General features: G+C 46.8%; 9 protein-coding genes across 9 annotated transcripts; 3 read left to right on the top strand and 6 right to left on the bottom strand.

Annotated features, from left to right (window-relative positions):
* Positions 1 to 98: 98 nt before the first annotated feature.
* On the bottom strand, positions 99 to 1,733 carry N7481_002535 (glycoside hydrolase family 15 protein; the record flags this gene model as incomplete). Its single annotated transcript, XM_057261754.1, has 3 exons — positions 99 to 549; positions 616 to 1,426; positions 1,505 to 1,733. The coding sequence occupies 3 exons, from the start codon at positions 1,731 to 1,733 to the stop codon at positions 99 to 101; spliced, it is 1,491 nt and encodes a 496-aa protein (XP_057126686.1).
* Positions 1,734 to 2,624: 891 nt separating this feature from the next.
* Positions 2,625 to 4,044, bottom strand: N7481_002536 (heme-dependent oxidative N-demethylase family protein; the record flags this gene model as incomplete). Its single annotated transcript, XM_057261755.1, has 5 exons — positions 2,625 to 2,947; positions 3,017 to 3,089; positions 3,150 to 3,340; positions 3,389 to 3,463; positions 3,516 to 4,044. 5 exons carry the CDS (start codon positions 4,042 to 4,044, stop codon positions 2,625 to 2,627), a joined length of 1,191 nt encoding a protein of 396 aa, XP_057126687.1.
* A 533-nt stretch (positions 4,045 to 4,577) lies between these two features.
* Positions 4,578 to 5,972, top strand: N7481_002537 (Zn(II)2Cys6 transcription factor; the record flags this gene model as incomplete). Its single annotated transcript, XM_057261756.1, has 1 exon — positions 4,578 to 5,972. The coding sequence occupies one exon, from the start codon at positions 4,578 to 4,580 to the stop codon at positions 5,970 to 5,972; it is 1,395 nt and encodes a 464-aa protein (XP_057126688.1).
* Positions 5,973 to 6,077: 105 nt separating this feature from the next.
* N7481_002538 (Amino acid/polyamine transporter I) lies at positions 6,078 to 7,692 on the bottom strand (the record flags this gene model as incomplete). Its single annotated transcript, XM_057261757.1, has 2 exons — positions 6,078 to 6,124; positions 6,222 to 7,692. 2 exons carry the CDS (start codon positions 7,690 to 7,692, stop codon positions 6,078 to 6,080), a joined length of 1,518 nt encoding a protein of 505 aa, XP_057126689.1.
* Positions 7,693 to 8,343: 651 nt separating this feature from the next.
* On the bottom strand, positions 8,344 to 8,736 carry N7481_002539 (uncharacterized protein; the record flags this gene model as incomplete). The annotated part of the gene is made up of 1 exon (XM_057261758.1): positions 8,344 to 8,736. One exon carries the CDS (start codon positions 8,734 to 8,736, stop codon positions 8,344 to 8,346), a length of 393 nt encoding a protein of 130 aa, XP_057126690.1.
* Positions 8,737 to 9,335: 599 nt separating this feature from the next.
* On the bottom strand, positions 9,336 to 10,441 carry N7481_002540 (Peptidoglycan-binding Lysin subgroup; the record flags this gene model as incomplete). The annotated part of the gene is made up of 2 exons (XM_057261759.1): positions 9,336 to 9,986; positions 10,037 to 10,441. The coding sequence occupies 2 exons, from the start codon at positions 10,439 to 10,441 to the stop codon at positions 9,336 to 9,338; spliced, it is 1,056 nt and encodes a 351-aa protein (XP_057126691.1).
* A 933-nt stretch (positions 10,442 to 11,374) lies between these two features.
* N7481_002541 (FAD-binding monooxygenase) lies at positions 11,375 to 12,957 on the top strand (the record flags this gene model as incomplete). Its single annotated transcript, XM_057261760.1, has 6 exons — positions 11,375 to 11,616; positions 11,683 to 11,938; positions 11,999 to 12,298; positions 12,352 to 12,499; positions 12,550 to 12,694; positions 12,774 to 12,957. 6 exons carry the CDS (start codon positions 11,375 to 11,377, stop codon positions 12,955 to 12,957), a joined length of 1,275 nt encoding a protein of 424 aa, XP_057126692.1.
* Positions 12,958 to 13,601: 644 nt separating this feature from the next.
* N7481_002542 (fungal specific transcription factor domain-containing protein) lies at positions 13,602 to 15,539 on the bottom strand (the record flags this gene model as incomplete). The annotated part of the gene is made up of 1 exon (XM_057261761.1): positions 13,602 to 15,539. One exon carries the CDS (start codon positions 15,537 to 15,539, stop codon positions 13,602 to 13,604), a length of 1,938 nt encoding a protein of 645 aa, XP_057126693.1.
* Positions 15,540 to 15,830: 291 nt separating this feature from the next.
* Positions 15,831 to 16,913, top strand: N7481_002543 (Kelch repeat protein; the record flags this gene model as incomplete). Its single annotated transcript, XM_057261762.1, has 2 exons — positions 15,831 to 15,996; positions 16,069 to 16,913. The coding sequence occupies 2 exons, from the start codon at positions 15,831 to 15,833 to the stop codon at positions 16,911 to 16,913; spliced, it is 1,011 nt and encodes a 336-aa protein (XP_057126694.1).
* Positions 16,914 to 16,963: the final 50 nt, after the last annotated feature.

Genomic DNA, 16,963 nt, shown 5'->3' on the forward strand with positions numbered 1-16,963 from the left:
CGAGGGGTAAAGGGTGCTTTGTACTCTGTACTTTAAATTCATATTCCAAGGTTGATTCAACTTTATCTAGGGTGTCATATACTGCAGGGCGGCGGTACCTACCAAGATCCCACGGTTGGAGTGGAATAAGAACCAGTGGCCGAGCTGCCCTGGCACTGCGTCGGCACTTGATTGGCACCAGATGCTCCCCAACTCGCAGGAACAGTGCCACTGCGACGGTCAGAAGCTGTCAAGAAGGCCGCATAAGACCAAGTCAGATCGCGCGCAGAGATTGCGGTGCCATCGTCCCGGCTAAATTGCTCCGCCAGTGACCCATTGCTGGGAGTATACTGCTGAACAATCGAGAAAAATCCATCCGCATATGTCTGGACGGCTCCGGTGAGGGAGGAATAGGTTGACGAGGAGCTGGAGTAATTGCCCACGCGAGCAGTCGAGTCCAGATCCTGGAAGAAAGGTAGACTGGTCTGTGTGATGGCCAGCGATCCTTGTTGCTTCCACTGGTAGAGAGCGTCGTAGAGTTGTTCGGCGGCGGCTAAAGTGGCAAGGTACCTAAAATTGATTGATATAAGCAAGCTGCAGAAGTGGAGATCAAATCGGAGATTTTAATAAGCTTACCAGGGGTTGCCTCCTTGGTAAGTATCTTCTGCATAGCGACCAATAGCCACGGCACTGCCTGCCTCTTTACCACTGTTGACCTTATAGATGGATCGGAAAGAATCAACTACCGCCTTGTGAGCGAGGAGTGCCCGAGCAGAGCATGGCTGGAAAGTGCTATCATCACAAGTAGCACTGGGGTCGAAGGTCTGGATCGAGCTGAGGATGGAGTTGACATCCAACCCGGAGCGACCATTATTGGCCAGGTTGGAGATGACAGCCTTGCCATTCCAGAAATCCTGGAGAAAGCAAAGGACCTGCGGGGCCTGGGAGTCACAACCATCGCAAGACTCACCGAGCGATTTAGCGAATGCGGTCCCCTCAACCAAAGCGCGGTGTTGTGCGGCGATGGTGAAGAAGGATGATCCTTGAACTTCCTCCCACAGATCAAACCCGGTCTGGTTCCAGTATTGGGCCACGTAGTTGAGGTCGTTTTGCACGATGGGCCAGATGTTCGACTTGACGACTGACTGTTTTCCGGAAGAGAGGAGGTGGTTTCCGTATGCGATGAGCGCTGTTGCTCGGAGGGCTGGTCCGTCGCGTTGTGGTCGACCCCAGTCTCCTGTGAAGGCTGTCACATTCGTCTCGAACTTGGGTTCTCCAAGGCCTGCTCCGTTTGATAGATCTCCCGATGGGTTCGAAACGGCCTGTAGCTTGGCCTGGGTGGAAATGTACTGCTGGATGACCGTTTCGAGGGTACTATCCCCTGCGATGAATTGGTCAATCAATACTTTGAGTGTCAAGGCGGCATCACGAGTCCATGAATAAAAGTCTATACTAGTTGTTAGCTAAGTTTCTTTTCTTTTCTTTTCTTTTTTTTTCGCGGCCTTGGAAATACAAGATCACTGACAATTAGGGTTGGTTTTCGAGGGTGAAGCGACAACAACCCCAGCAGATGCCCCGGAAACAGCAGAGCCATCGGCACCGATATTGTTCAGAATGCCTTGAAGTGAAATTGAAGACTCGGATTTGACAAATCCATCAAGTCCCGACTGTCGGCGATGGACCCCGGGATGAATAGCAGACGAGACTGCTGCGGGAACCAGCAGGGCGAGAGTCAAGAGATTGCAGCCGACCATTTTGGGTTGTCTCGAGTCGCAGTGAGAGTTTTTTTCCTGTCCAATTCCCAACCGCGAGATATTCTCCCGGTTTATATCTTCCCATAGTATCCCATTCCATCATCGCCTTCTCCATCGGCCCCACGGGGAATGGAGAATGGAAACTTTATCCAAGGAAGACGTCTTAAACAACAGCTTCCAGTGGATCAACGAGTTGAGATCGTCAGGGCACAGAGTCGATCAGTCGGAAATGAAATCACAGCTTGCAGGACTTCAACACGGTCTCCGGCGTCGACCGTAAACCAATTTAAATTGCAGACATGTGATGAGATCGTGGAAGAATCATCTTGAGAGAGCTATTGGTTGCTTGAACGTGTTTCATAACAAAGCAGTGTTACATTCGTTAAACTTTTGGCTGGGGTGTCAGCGCCCAATGAGGGTTGTTTGTCGGGGGTTTAGCTGCACTTAGCCGGGGGCGCAAATGTAGATGATCTGCATGCCCGATCCCGAACCGAGTAACGCAAATCCGATAAATGGCCGCCCGAGGGTAGGTCGGTCGGTCTGTGGGGAGTATTTGTCCGACGCGTGCTACAAATTATAGACAAAATGATGCAATTGTACGAGATATCCGCCGAATAATCAAGTTTAGAAAGGAACATCGCCCTCTTTGACGTATCCGACGGGAATCCTGAATATCGGGACAACACCCAAGTGCGTTATCAACAGAATAGAAGCCTGAAAACAAGGCCATGATGTTGCGCGTGTCTCGCTAGTTGATTTTTGATCTCTGGTAATCAAATTTCAGCGCTATGGAAAATGTCTCCAGGGCTCTAAGCCAACCCGGGAAGTCAGAATTAGAACAGATAATGAGACTATCACATCCAATTCCACTGTATCAGTTCTAAGAAGAATTTAATACGGAAAGTCGGCCTCTGCAATTTTGATTTCCCCACGTTCCTTCTGCAGTTTGTCTTGTTCGTCGAGATATGGCAGTAAAATCTTGTCCCAGTGTGATTTTCCCTTATAAAAGGAGACAGTCTCGTCCCAGCTTCGGATTGCCTCCGCCAAACGGCCAGGGACGTGCGGTTCTCGGGAAACTTTAGTTACCGGCTCGAAATACGTGCGGATCGTAAAAACAATGGCGTTTGACCGAGGTAGCCGACGTAATGTTTGACGCTCACTGCGAAAGTGGATTTCATCCACGGTAAGCCCTCTGCTGTTGGCTGTAGCCCATGCTGGAAGATCCATGTTAAAAAAAAAAAAACAGAAAACAGGTACATTTGAATCTATCGAGGAGAACGAACAAGCGACTTCGGTGCCCTGCTGATCTCCCATGCGATGAGACCAATGCAATCCATCGTCAAGCTGAATAAAAAACTAAGTGAAAAAGTCAGTGAGTCAGTCACGATAATATGACAGCGAGATGTATTCAATTACATTATTTCTTTCCACTGGCTTGTCCGGAGTCAGCTTTTGGAAAAATTTGTTCATGGCTTTTTGCAATTTCGCTTCGTAGTGAGGGACACCGGCCTCGAAGTGCAGTGTATCAAGCGACATGCGAAACTTTTCTTTCAACCGCCAGAACCCAGGAAGGCAAACTGCAGCCGCGTCGAGGTGATACTGTCCATCTATCGAAGGTCAGTATTATAGGCCGCACTGGAGTTGTAAGTCCTTACCATCATTTTTCATCATGATCACTAAGTCATCTTGCACAAGCAAAGCCGAAGTGGCCAAAGCTTCATCGGGGGTTGCTAAGTAGAAATGAGCGGGTGCAATTGAATGGATCACAGGTGTTTTCCATACCCGCAGGAAACGCAAAACTCTCACTAGTCAAGCTATTGTGCACTTTTCCTTCCTCTAGTCGATATACCTTTGGGTAGCGATGCGTTAAATATCGCACCAACTCTTCGTTCAATTCAAAACAGGCATCTCGTGTCGCCTCGTTGTCGACATATTTGACATGTTCGTTGAACTCCTTCTTCAGCTCCGCGGCCTTCATATCGTGATATCGGAGGAAGTATGAGTCCATTTCAATCCAGTTGTCCCAGCCCAATTTCCGGATCCCCATCGTGATAAAATTTGGGCCATGACGGAATGGCCTATACAGCTTCGGCGAGGTAGCAGTTGGATCATCAAGATTTGCTGTAGGAAGTGGCGTGACAAATGCTTCCTTCTCCTCTAATTTTTGATCTTGTGAATCGATCTTGGAATTTTTCACAGCGAAACCCTTGACAAAAAGCCAGGCTAGTAGGGAAGCGAGTATTCCTAAAAGTGGAAATGAATTGGCTGGTAATGAGAGGGCTGTCGGCGAAATCATCTCGAAGAGCTCCATAATTCAATGAAATGGGAATGTATAGTATTGGGATTGGGGTATTAGAAAAGCAGAAGGCACCTGTTTTATAGATCCGAGTCATGCAGGAGGCTGCATATTAGATCGGAGTACGTTCGCTACCCCAGATACCTATCTCACGCCTAGACCATTCAGGGTAAGTATTTCGACCATGATAAGCCGCTAACCGAAGGTGGAAAGTCTAATGGCCTGAAAGTCAAGAATTTCGGCAGTTTTGTTATCTCAAATCCCTCGGGTATACCCATATCAGTTGTAGGATCCGAGCCTCGCACCAACCCCCGCTTTTGATTCCGCGCCAGGAAACTTATTTGTCCTCGTCATTAGAAATGCCTATCAGTCCTTTATGATGCTCTGCAGCTCAGAATAGACCACGGGACCTTCTTAATTCGGGGAATCGGCAGAGAAGTGCCACTTCTCTCACAAAGACGATCACCCAACGCCGACAATTTATCCTCCTTTAACGGTCTCAATTCCCGTGCACTATTCATTCTAGACCCATTGTGACCGGACACAGTATGACGCCCAAGCGTCAGCGGATAGTTCAAGGCTCATGCTGGCCATGTAAGCAACGGCGGGTCAAATGCGACCTGGTGCAGCCCCATTGTCGTCGATGTATTATCTCGGGCGCGAAGTGCAGCTTCGACAAACTTCTCGTACGCTGGAATTCTCGCCCTACGAAATCCGCCCCCTTGGCATACCAGGCGGCCTGCACATCACCCAAGGCAACTTTATTCGGTCAATTACATGATGCTCATCTGGCCTCGGGAGAGCTCAAATCACTCGACTACTTCCAAGCTGCCCTTTGGCCCTTGCTCACTACCGCCACCCACCCTTGTCCTCCTCCTATATCACTTGCACTGGAATTTAAGCCTGTCCTGCTCGCAATGTGCGAATTGGCAGAGGCGCATCGTGTGCTTCAGCATGATAACAGCCCCAATCAGTTGAAATCCATAAGCGAAAAAAGACTGAGCTGCTTAACGTCGGTCCGGCAACAATTACATCAAAATATTTCCAACAACGAGTCTTTATCCAGATTACTAGTTGCTGTCTTATTGCTATATTTCCTCGACGGCTTCATAGACTGTGGAGAACAGTCTGCATCAACGGCTAGCCACCAGGCTGGTGTACAGGCCATTGTGGAACAACTTGGAGGGCTCGATGCACTTATGGGTGAGGGCAAAAAGGAGACCCCCCTTATGCTATTATCTGAGTTTGCCTCGACGGATCTCACTCGCGCTTTACTTGACGATCGATCACCATGCTTCCCGGGTAAAATCTGGCAACAAATCGAGCGCGGACCCGTTTGGTGGGAAAAGCAGCCATATGGCGTCAATCTATCAGTCATATTTCAAACAATGGCAGAGATGGCATTTTATCGACAATCAATCCAAGCTAATGAGGAAAAACTACACATTGACCAAGTTCGGGACTTCGAACGACGTCTCCAGCCCAGCTTTTCTGTCCTAAGTCTGGATCACTTCGGCTGCCCAGAGGAAGAAACGCTTTCAAAATCCGAGCTGGAGAAGGCCAATCAAACTTCAGCATTTACTAGGGCATTCCAACACAGCGCTTTGATTTATCTTTATCGCGCGGTCTGTGGGCTACCACCTCGCCATCGCCTCGTGCAACAACATGTCAGTTTCTGCATGGGGTGTATTCAAGCTATTAGCCCTGACTCGAAAGCACATAATTGTATCGTATTTCCACTTTACGTGGTTGGGGCACACTCATTTACCAGCGACCACCAAAGCAATATTCTGGGCAAGTTGGACTCGATCTTTCGAACGATAAGGTTCAACTCCTTACTTAGTATCCGGGCAGCTCTGGAAGAGCTTTGGTCTTCCAATCGGCAGGAGGGTGATTGGAAAGTTTTATTCTCCTCGTTGGGAAGGGATGTATTGGTTCTTTGATGTAATCTACTTTGAAGCAAATGCGAGCGAATAGTATTATCCTAAATTTGATGAAATATCAAATGTAAGATCCAATTTCCTTTTCTTCCATCAATTCCATTTCTTTCATTGGAGTGTTGTACCATCGATCTCTTCCACGGGCCCTTTGAAATCTGAGAAAAATCGAGTTAGTACATCCCCGAGCGAGAAAAAGTAGTACATAGAAGATCTTCTCACATTTCCTACCATATAAAAGATACCATAGCATACTTAAACCAACACAGCCGACAAAAACGACGGAAGCGTAAGTCATGGTTTCACTGTTCACGGGCAAAGTCACCGGCATACAGAATAGAACGACCTGAAATGCGATCCAAAGCAGCGCAATGCCATTCGCAATTTTGCCAATCGCAGGCTTAAGCTTCCAACATGATTGGCTAACTTCAACGCGCTTGTCAACAAAGAGACTGATTGCAATAGGAATAGCATAGGCCACTGCAAGGGCAATAACTCCAACTGATGCAAAAGCTGTAAAGGCACTCGTACTGCCAAGATAAATTAGACCGAGGAGCATTTCAATTGCAGTCACGAGGCATAAAGCCGATAGAGGACTATCTTTCACGGTCGCAGACCATAAATGTGACAATGGCAGGGCGTTATCCCGGGAAAATGCCCAAGTACATCTCCCGGCCGTCGTTGTGATGCTGATTGAACAAAATATTGCGACCAATAGGACAAGTACTATGAGCACAATTGATGCCGCCGGTGATCCTGTTACAACGTGGATGATGTATGGCAATGCCTGGCCATACGGCGCATTGATAATATCGGCGAGTGGCGGTAGAGTGAAACATATAGGCAAGGTGAAAATCACCGCGGCAATCCCAGCGACAACAGGTACCAAACTGATCGCAGTAGGTATTTGCGTAGAAGGATCTGTGCATTCCTCTGCCATGGACACTGTCATCCCGAGAGCAGAGAATGCATAAGCTGGGGGAAGGAGTCCAATAAAAAATGTGAAATGCTCCTCCCATCCAGAATAACTTGGATCATACCCAACAAGACCTGTTTGAGCATCGTGTCGACCTTCTTCTGCCAAAACAGCCATGGTTATGGCAAATGCGATACAAGTCACCACAGAACACGCAGCGGAGAGAGTATCAATGAGCGGCAGTAGGTGGTCACCGAAGAAGCAGATGACAAATGTGATGAGACATATGGCGTAAAATATGAGTAGAAGCTGCCATGATGAGGCCGTCCAGTCAGGGTAAAAGATCGATACAGTGGCGACAATAAGGGATGCGATGCCGAAATTGACAGAAAGAGATATAGTCCAGTTCCCAATAAGCCATATCCAGCCCGTAACGAAAGAAATGAAAGCGCGATTTTCGTTCGACTTTAGTAGGCGGAATGACCAGTGATAAACACCGGACGAAGTTGGATATCGGGATGCTAATTCTGAAAGCGAGACGGCAACACAGGAATCCAATACTAAAACGACAAGCAATCCAATGAACAATGACAGTTGACCTCCACCATAGACGGCGTTCATCAACGAACTACCGACTCCATACGGAATTGAAGCAATTGACAGAGACATGAATACCATAGTGGATAGCTTTCGTGTGCGCTTCAACTGGGGTGTATATCCCAATTGGTATAGTTGTTCATCTTGGTAATCTCCAATTTCTGGATTAACTCTCTTTTCGAGCGATTTGAGGCTGGGGCTCGGATTCTCCATTCTTTGCCCTTGAAAGGAATCAATGTTATTCTCTAGTATTCTGGATATTGCTTCTGAGAATCGCAGATTCCTTTTATACAGTCGTTATCTCTATCTTATTCCCAAGATAAGCTTCACCCTACGCTGAAGAAGGCAATATTTCGGACCAACCGCGGCCGAGTTCTGAAAGTCAAGACTAAACTATAAACAGGATCCCTTTTCATCGGCATCTTTTACTCTCATCATATTTAAGTTGTCTGGTAGGGATATACTATTTCGCTATCAGAGGGGTAATTGCGGGGTTGGGCAATTTCACTAGTGATTTAAAGAGACCTGGCCCGGTTATATTTCACCTACGGTCAGCGTACCAGGGGCAAATGCCCAAAAACCTTCCAGAACCAGTTAGTCGGGAATCGCGTGTGGCTAACCCCCGCATTTACTTTTTGCTAGCACATCCACGGGCCATTTTGCCGGTTCGAACGGGTTGGTCTATACGCGGTACACTTTATTTTCAAGATTTTTTTATTCTAGCAGCTATCATAGGGAGTGACCCCGAGGATTTTAGAATAACTCCGCCATCTCGATTTCATACAAAAAGTTCCACGCATATAGTTCATTTCCAGCAATGATAATTCTGTCGATGGGTAGGATAATAGAGAAGCATTCCGAAGCTCAATAGGGAAAATGCGCTTCAACTTCAATCTCAATAGCCATTCCTTCGATTCCAAGTTTGCCAATCTCCACACAGGTCCAAATGGGCCTATGTCCGGGAATTATCTTTTTGAAGTTGTTTGTGACTATATCAAATGTTTCCTCCACATTGATATGATAGCTGCGCACGGCGTAGACATTTTCCCAAGACAGACGCTGGTCCACGCTTTTCAGAGCCTTTTCGATATTGGAGAACGCGGCGGCGACTTGTTGATCAACGTCGGTGGTAATATTTCCCTTCTCATCCCAGCCACCTTGACCAGATGTCTTGATAATTTTGCCGATTCGAACAGCTTGCGAATAATGAAATGCCTCCGAGTTACTCTCGGTTCCGGGATAATTGAAGAATTGCATTTTGAGGTGGCTTCGTCGCCAAGTAAGCAGAGTAAGTTTTGGAAAAAAGAATTCGATAAGGGAGCTGGCAATAACTTTCACAACTGATTTAAGAGATGCGTCTCGCCTTCTTAAATAGAGCCCTGGCATGAAGTGTAGCAATCCCTGCCGTACTCCGCATTTTTGTGCTACCCGAGGTGGGGTGGTATGAAAATCGCTTGAATAAAGCGATAATGCTTGGAGATGCAGGATTGATTGGCTTTCTTCTTAGGAAAGTCGAACATTCGTGATCCCCACATCAACTGGAAGAGAGTATCCCCTTGGTTTATCTCTTGTACGAAGATTCCGGCAATCTTCGGATGTGGCAAACATTTTGACACAGGGTCAGTGAACTACCGCAATAGGAAAGAATTCTGACCATTGAATGATAAGACGCCAAGAAATTCCACCACGTTCATGGTCAACTAGCTAACGAGACGGAAAAAGAGATTATCAAATTGAATAAAACATTTATCAAAGTAGATCTGCGTGAATATTCGTTCGTTATCAACCTCATATTGCGATCTGACATAGCCAAATTCTATAATACTGAATTTAGAGCAGACACAAGAGGGCTTCCGTCACAAATTGTGAGAGCATTTCAACCCGCCAAGCGTTTTGGGTGCAAGGTCATCCACAGCATGGCACTCAGTATAGATACCGGAATCATACCCCCCAAGCTTGCCGTTGCTTTGACAGTCCTCCGTATTATAAATGTTGCAAGAACCAGATGTGATATGAATTGAACCTATTTCCAATTTATCTCCGGAATCACAGTCTGTGGAGTTGAAACCTCCATCGAAGTACCACTTGCACCAAGTGTTTGTTCCAGTACTAATGCTGGATATTCCACTATGGATTCCAAGGCATTTACCGTTGGTGCCAAGGATGGGCCCTTCCACTACATAATAATCTCCTGAGCATTCCCGTGAACTATATATTGCAATGGAAAATAAACCACCAGTTTTCTCAGGCCACTTGCTCGTTGTGATTTTCGATTTAGTCGTTGCAGTCTTGTCCTTTGTGGTAGTTGTAGTAGTAGTTCTTTTCGTAGTCGTAGACTTTGTTGTAGAATCTTTGCTTGTGTCCACGGTGACGCGTTTGGTTGTGTATGAAGTAGATAATGTTTTTGTCGTGGTGCCAGCAGCCGTGGTCGACGTAGTAGAAGCGACTGCGGGGCCGACTGCAGCACCGCAGGAATTTGCTCCGGGTTGACACTGACCTTGCTTACACTAAAAATCATTAGAATCATCTGTGAAGCTCATAGTATGGGGGAACATACATACTGCCCAGCAGGGCATGGGTTAAGAGAACCGAGATTAGACCACCCCTCAGGGTCTGTTGGAGGTGCGGTTCCTGGGACTTGTGGTCCACAGACAGCATTTGGTAATGCTTCTGGCATCGGGGATGCCCTAGAGCTAATATATATGAAGTCACCTTGCCTCAGTTTATCACAGCCATTCCATGCGTATGTCTTGCTGTTGTATTTTTCGATATCTGCCGTGGTAATACTATGGGCTTTGGCAATGCCAGCACATGAATTCTCTCCTTGAGTGAGATACACGTCGCAAGGAGTGTCATTTCGACTTCTTTTATTCAAAGTTGTGTTTGACTCGGAGGCAGTGACCATAGAAGTATGAATCAAAATTCCGCCTAAAGCAAGAAGTGATTTTGCAAAGCTTCCCATTCTGGCTATGCCTCAGTGCTGCTAAGGTAATAAAACTTGATGCGATCGGTTCTTTGGTGTCGCGCGGTCTTCGAACAAATATAAATATGAAACCCCTACACGTTGTCAAGTATGAACGGATCTGCTGACTTCGGGGAGCGCCATCATTGAATGAGCATACCAGGGCACGTCGGATAGTACTACAAGAGTTGAACTTCAATGACTATTCATTGATGTTGTAGTTGTTTCAGAATACTCGCATGAAAGAACCGAAACCTGAATATTCGGCGAACATCTTTTTTTTATTGAAGGAACTTAAATAGCATTAGGAAGTGGCGAATATTTCTCTTTGTTTCAGAGTATGTTTTGGCCGAGATATTAACATGGTCTATTTTATGAGAAATTGGATTTTATTCACGTTCGAAATACCAGGCCTAGATCATAGCTTCAAAGGGACCATTTGCGGCGAAGGTGTGTTGTGGAGCTCCTATCGCATCGAAGCCGGATCTTAGACTCAAAGCAGATAGCCACGAAACGAATTCGTTATAAAGGACCTATATTATAACTTATCTATTACCATGACACGGTGGCCGCAGGCGCCGCCAATCATACTGCCACATGGTTGGCTTATGAGATCCGGTGGCTATAGTTGATTTTCCCTAACAAAGCCTGTCAAATATCGAGCCTAATTCCTACGTTTTGCTATCGCTTAATTCTTGTCAGATTTTTAGTTCTCCTAGCAGATGACTAGGGAATCTCGGAAGAGGGGAGTGGAGGAACGATATCTCTAGTTAGCGCATGGCATGTTCAAGTCCTGATATGGCGTGCTATGTGACCATCGAACGGTCGGTTTGCGACCACCATAAGAAAATAAAACCATCCGAGTCCATATAATATTCTTCATAGACTCGGAACCCTCAGTTTCCTTATAAAAATTCACTACACAGGAGCAAGATGGTCGGACAAACTCGAACTTCTGTGGCTATTATTGGCGGTGGCCCTGGGGGGCTAGGAACTGCTATCTCACTTTCCGAGTTACCATTCCTCGAAGTGACCCTTTACGAAAAGCATTCTGAGTCTCGAGAGGCTGGTGCTGGTTTAAGTCTAAGCTCCAACGCTTGGCGCGTCTTGGACTTGCTTGGGGCAAGTAGGGGGGGGTCAAAGGCGGCTCCAAATCCAACACTCATCAACGGTCAGTAACCTCTCTAGCAGGTTCAATTAAGATAGATTAATCTTACGCTTCTCACTTATTGGGTTTTTAGAAATGCATATACCGGTAAGGTCTTGAGTGTGGTCGAACACCCAGAAAATTCTGCGGTTGATCAGCGTGGAGCTATTCGCGCTCGTAGAACCCGACTGCAGCAAGCGCTTTTAGCCCGGGTTCCTGAGGGGATCATCAAGTACAGCAAAAAGCTTGTCCATCTTGATGACCTACCAGATGAAGGTGTCCGGTTGACCTTTGCGGATGGAACCGAGGTTCGCGCTGATATAGTGGTGGGAGCTGATGGAATTCACTCGGTCAGTTGGAGATCGTTTTTCTCAAATGTGCTTCTTCGGACTAATATCTTTTTTAACCAGGCTGTTAGAAAAAGCCTTTTTCCCGACCACAAGCTTCGGTTCACAGGTAACACGGCATTTCGGGTTCTTGTTCCCAAATCACGTCTAATTAGCCTCCCTGAGATTACATCCACAACCGCCTGGTGGTGGGGCAAGGCTGGCCATGTTTACTTCTCCGATGTGGATGATGAGATTGAAAATTCTGATCCATTATTTGAAATAACCGTACGGTCTTACCATGAGCCCGAGATCCCTGGGAAGACCGTTGGTTGGGGCATTCCGGCAGCCAACGAAAAAGGTCGCGTCCCGCGTCAAGGTATGGTTCTGGGGTATTCATGCGTCAAGAATGGACATTTTTCCTAATTCGATTTCAGGAATTTGATCAGAGGGTTCGAGATGCAGTTGATGCAGTTGAAGAGGGTGAATGGTGGGAATTCGCTGGATTTGCTGGCCCGCGTCTCGATCATATCACTGGATGGGGCAAAGTTGCACTCATTGGAGATGCGAGTCATCCGCTCTCGGGTAAGTTGCTCCCAGTTCTTGCTGAAAATAATTATTGATCTATTTTTTAGGGGCCTTTGGTTCTGGGGCAACTTTTGCAATGGAGGATGGATGGATTCTAGCAAGAGCACTTGAGCTCACACAATTCACCGGTCGCCCGCTGTCGGATGCTCTAGAGATATTTTCTCAGATCCGGTCACCGTATTACACTAGGATGTGGGTATTCAAAATATCGCTTCCAATCACGTTTGGTTCTGTACCTGTTTCTAATCATGCTTCCTTTTCTGGTTGGCAGGTATAACCATTTAGACGAGGTCGAAGAAAAGCTGCAACAAGTGCATGCCCAAAACACTGATTTCGATGGATTTCTGAAGAGTAAGATCGATAGCTTTCTCTACGGTGACAAGGATTTTATCTACAAAAACGACATATCAAAAGTTTGGGATGCCTACCTCGAGGGAAACGAGCCTCAGGAATGACAGGGGCTAAAATCAACAAAGAAGTTCTGGGCCTCACCCAGTTATTCATCGACTCTTACAATACTCCGATTGAACTTTCCAATCAAAAGTTTCATTTATTCTTAGATTGGATGTGTTAGAATCACCCTTCCATATAATCAAGCCTAGGCAAGATGACAGGACTTCCGAGCAATCGAAATTCTCAATTATAGTGTCACGGATAGTTTCTATATCTCAAATTTACAATAAACTGAAGCTTGAATTTGCCCAGGTGATATCAATATTGGTTTCCTCTACACATTAAAATTGCTGAATCGGTTCAACTATGGATTGACGAAATCTTTCTCTCGATCTGCTTTGGTGATTGCACAGGTTCCAAGCCACACCAGTCGCATCACAAACTTGCTTTCCTCTTTCACACGGATAATCTCATCCTGCGCGAGATTTTGCGAGGGAATTGACTTGATAGTATTCGCAGCTGACATCAGAAGCTCCAAATCGAGTTGCGCTTGGGGCCCAAGTGGATGGATGACTATGTCAAGGAATATCGCCAGTGCGGCAGTAGTGAAATAGGACGTGAAGAATCTTTATGCCGACATTTAGTATCATGCATCTCTTATTCAAGGGGCCAAAACGGCGTCATAAGGCAAATGGAGAAAGGGTACTTACGGAAAGGATCGTTCTGCAATTATGCTGAGCAGGAATCTCAGGCACAAAATGGTTGACCGACTCGCCTCGAGCGATAAATCGAAGCTCGAATGGACAACGGCATGAAGGTCTTCGGACTCATTTGCATCACTGGGCGTGCATCTTCTGACTGTCGTGTGAATAATAGTCATAAGGTGATGATATTCCAGCTGCAGAGACATTCGTCGAACAATGAATGGTATGTCACCTTCAGCTGAATGCGGTAAAGAATTATGTGAGACAAAAAGTGCAGGGCGGACATCGCTTGGAAGCGATATTCGCCAGCATTCGATCTCATCGTCCAGCTGCCTTATATTAAGAAGAAGTTGATCATCATTATACTTCAAAGCTGGGGCAGAAAATAATTGACGGCACACCTTCTCCTTCATGTTACCAAGACGAGTATCGCCCGGGAAATTAAAAACGAGAAGTCCGGAGGCTGGACTAGTGGGCTCAGGAGATACATCTGACGTCGGAAAGTAGGTAGAATAATGTGTACAAATTGGCGCAGTAAGATCGCAATAGGTCTCGGTGAGGAGTGGTGGACTTCCAGTGCGAAGTGAAATGTCCTTGTCGAGCATATAACATAACCAGAACAATGTTCGAATATGGGTTTTTTCGCGTTCAGAGCGAGTCATTTCACAATCTGATTTTGGCAACGTGTAGATATGACCCCTTAAAGAGCAGATAATGCGACACGAAATTGAATTGAAGAAATCAGCTCCTTTCCAGCGGCCCTTGAACATTTTTTGCAGTTGCTTGAGCATAGCGTGAGCGGACAAGGTCGAGAACAAAGAGCAGTGGATTCTACTTACTAGTAAAATTATTGCCTGGAGGGTGTCTAAGTTGGTGGTCTCTGCTAGATTTACCAGGATGATTTGGGCCTTTGCAGCACACATTTCTGCATCTATATTTTGGGTTCTCTGATGGGACTCAATTGAAGAAGCTGTGATAGAGAGAGCAGCCAAAATGCACGCCCTGGCAGCGAGCTGTGTGGCAGATGCCATATTTTTATCCACAGGGTCGTAAGCAATTTGCATAGTTGATTCGAATAAAGATTCGTCTATGACTGGGAATGTCAGTCTGAATGGTGACTCAAATAAGCCATTCAATGTTCGGCGGGTTTCATCTTGGTCTGGCAAATGGCATATTTCTCCAGGTGACTCAATAAGCGAAAGCGGGCTTGGGTCAGTCATGGGAATCAAAAATTCCGCCCAATTGACATTTTGGTCTGTTCTTGTCGAAAGCCACTTAATTCCTTCTTCGGAGAAGATCGGTATACCATTGAAAAACCAGTTTGGTCCGAATTGGTAAGCGGACACATCGACCCCGGCACTATCATCCGCAGCGACCGAATTGCAGGTATTGATCGCTATACTCGAAGATAGACATGAGTATGGGGACCTTGCTGAAAGGACTATTCCACTCCGGCCACTTGGTAAGGAGCTAGCTGCCAATGAAGCGGGTTTTCTGGGCTCTTTGGGGCTGGCAATATGGCAACCTGACAACTCCGGTCTCGACTCGACTTGGGTGATAGCCAGAGCATTCTCAAGCTGTCTGACTCGTTGAGATAATGCCTGCGAATCGCTTGATGCATTGCTAGAGGCAGATCTAGAGTCGAATGTTAAAAAGGTGAGAATATATACGCTTTCAACCCGGAAAAGATTGGGTGGCATCACATACCTAATCCGCCGCTTCTTCGATGGCTTCTCTCGTTCAAATGTACACTCAAGGCTACGGTAAACACATCTCTCGCAGGGGCCTTCTGGTGTAGGTAACAAGCACAGAGTCTGGATGGGGATAGCATAGTCAGTAAAGAGGTCAATCGCGCGGAAATACTGGAGACGGCGACGTACCTTCTTGGCATAACATATATCACAGGCTCTCTTTGGATTGAACGCCTTTTTCGGAGACATGATGATTAGCCTTGGTCGATGAGGAGAGTGCGGAGGGAAGTTTTCGGGGACTTCGGAGGTTCCGGCGGTTTCGGAGGCCACGCTTCAGATTGCCTCGCGGATCATTTTTATGACTGCCCCACAACTATACAGTCTGGAGGTCTTCCGGAGCCTTCAGAATCTCCAGAACCTCCGGTCGATCAGTCAATCCAACTAAACCAATGCCTTATTTATAGAAGAGGTATTCCCTGACGCTCGTGGGTTCTGTCATTCGCTTTCATCGCGGAAATCTACTCAGCGCTCATCTTTACAATGTCAAAAATCGTTGCCAACTGCCACAAGCTTCTGGAAGAGGAAATCCTTCGTCGCTCCTCACAAATTATCTCCGTTGTTGGTGATCAAGCTTACATTTTCGGCGGAGAGCTGCGACCGCGTGAGCCTCGTGACAATGATGTCCACGCCGTTTCACTGAACAGTGGTAAGTTATAAAGGCGTTGCTAAAAGGTAAATGCCCGAAATTCGACCATGGTACTAAACCCCAATTTCTAAGATCCAGAAAATGCCACCATTACCTGCAAACCGGCGACATCCCAATCTCCATCTCCCCGTGTCGGTACTGCCTCGTGTACTCTCAATGAGAAGATCTACATTTTCTCTGGCCGAGGAGGTGTCGAGATGGCTCCTATCGAGGAAGAGGGTGCGATTTGGGAATTCGATCCGTCCGCAGCAACCTGGTCGCTCATTTCCCCATCGAACACGATCTCACAGACACCTCCCGTGGCTCGGAGCTATCACTGCATGGCTAGCGACGGGAAGGATACACTTTATCTCCATGCAGGTTGCCCGGAAAAAGGGAGATTAGCCGATCTTTGGGCATTTAGTCTTTCCCAAAGAGTTTGGACAGAACTTGCTTCAGCATTCGATCCTCCCCGTGGAGGTACTTCGATCGCATTTGTCGATGGCAAGTTGTATCGAATGAACGGATTCGATGGTCATTCGGAACAGGGAGGGAGTATCGACATTTACTCACCTGAAACAAATTCCTGGACTTCGCACTCGTATCAGCCCGATGGTAAATTTGGTCCGACCCCGCGAAGTGTGGCTTCTTTGCTTCCGATTCGTCTGGGAGGGAGGTCTTTCTTGGTCACATTGTTCGGCGAACGTGACCCCAGCTCATTGGGTCATCAAGGAGCGGGGAAGATGCTGCGGGACATGTGGGCGTTTGACATTGAAAGCCAAAAATGGGAAGAAATTATTGCTCAAGGTTCCGAGCTTCCTTTCGCACGGGGCTGGTTTGATGCCGATGTTGCCGGTGAAAACACTATTGTGGTTCATGGCGGGCTAGGGGAATCGAATGAACGATTGGGAGACGCGTGGACGATCGATTTCTGCTAATGCGAGAATGAATAGTGTCACTTAAAACACCCCGCAGATATTCAGGGTGA

The sequence above is a fragment of the Penicillium waksmanii genome, assembly GCF_028829765.1.
Source record: "Penicillium waksmanii strain IBT 27052 chromosome Unknown utg000002l:1.0-3326099.0:1.0-3328782.0, whole genome shotgun sequence".
NCBI classification, from domain to species: Eukaryota; Fungi; Ascomycota; class Eurotiomycetes; order Eurotiales; family Aspergillaceae; genus Penicillium; species Penicillium waksmanii.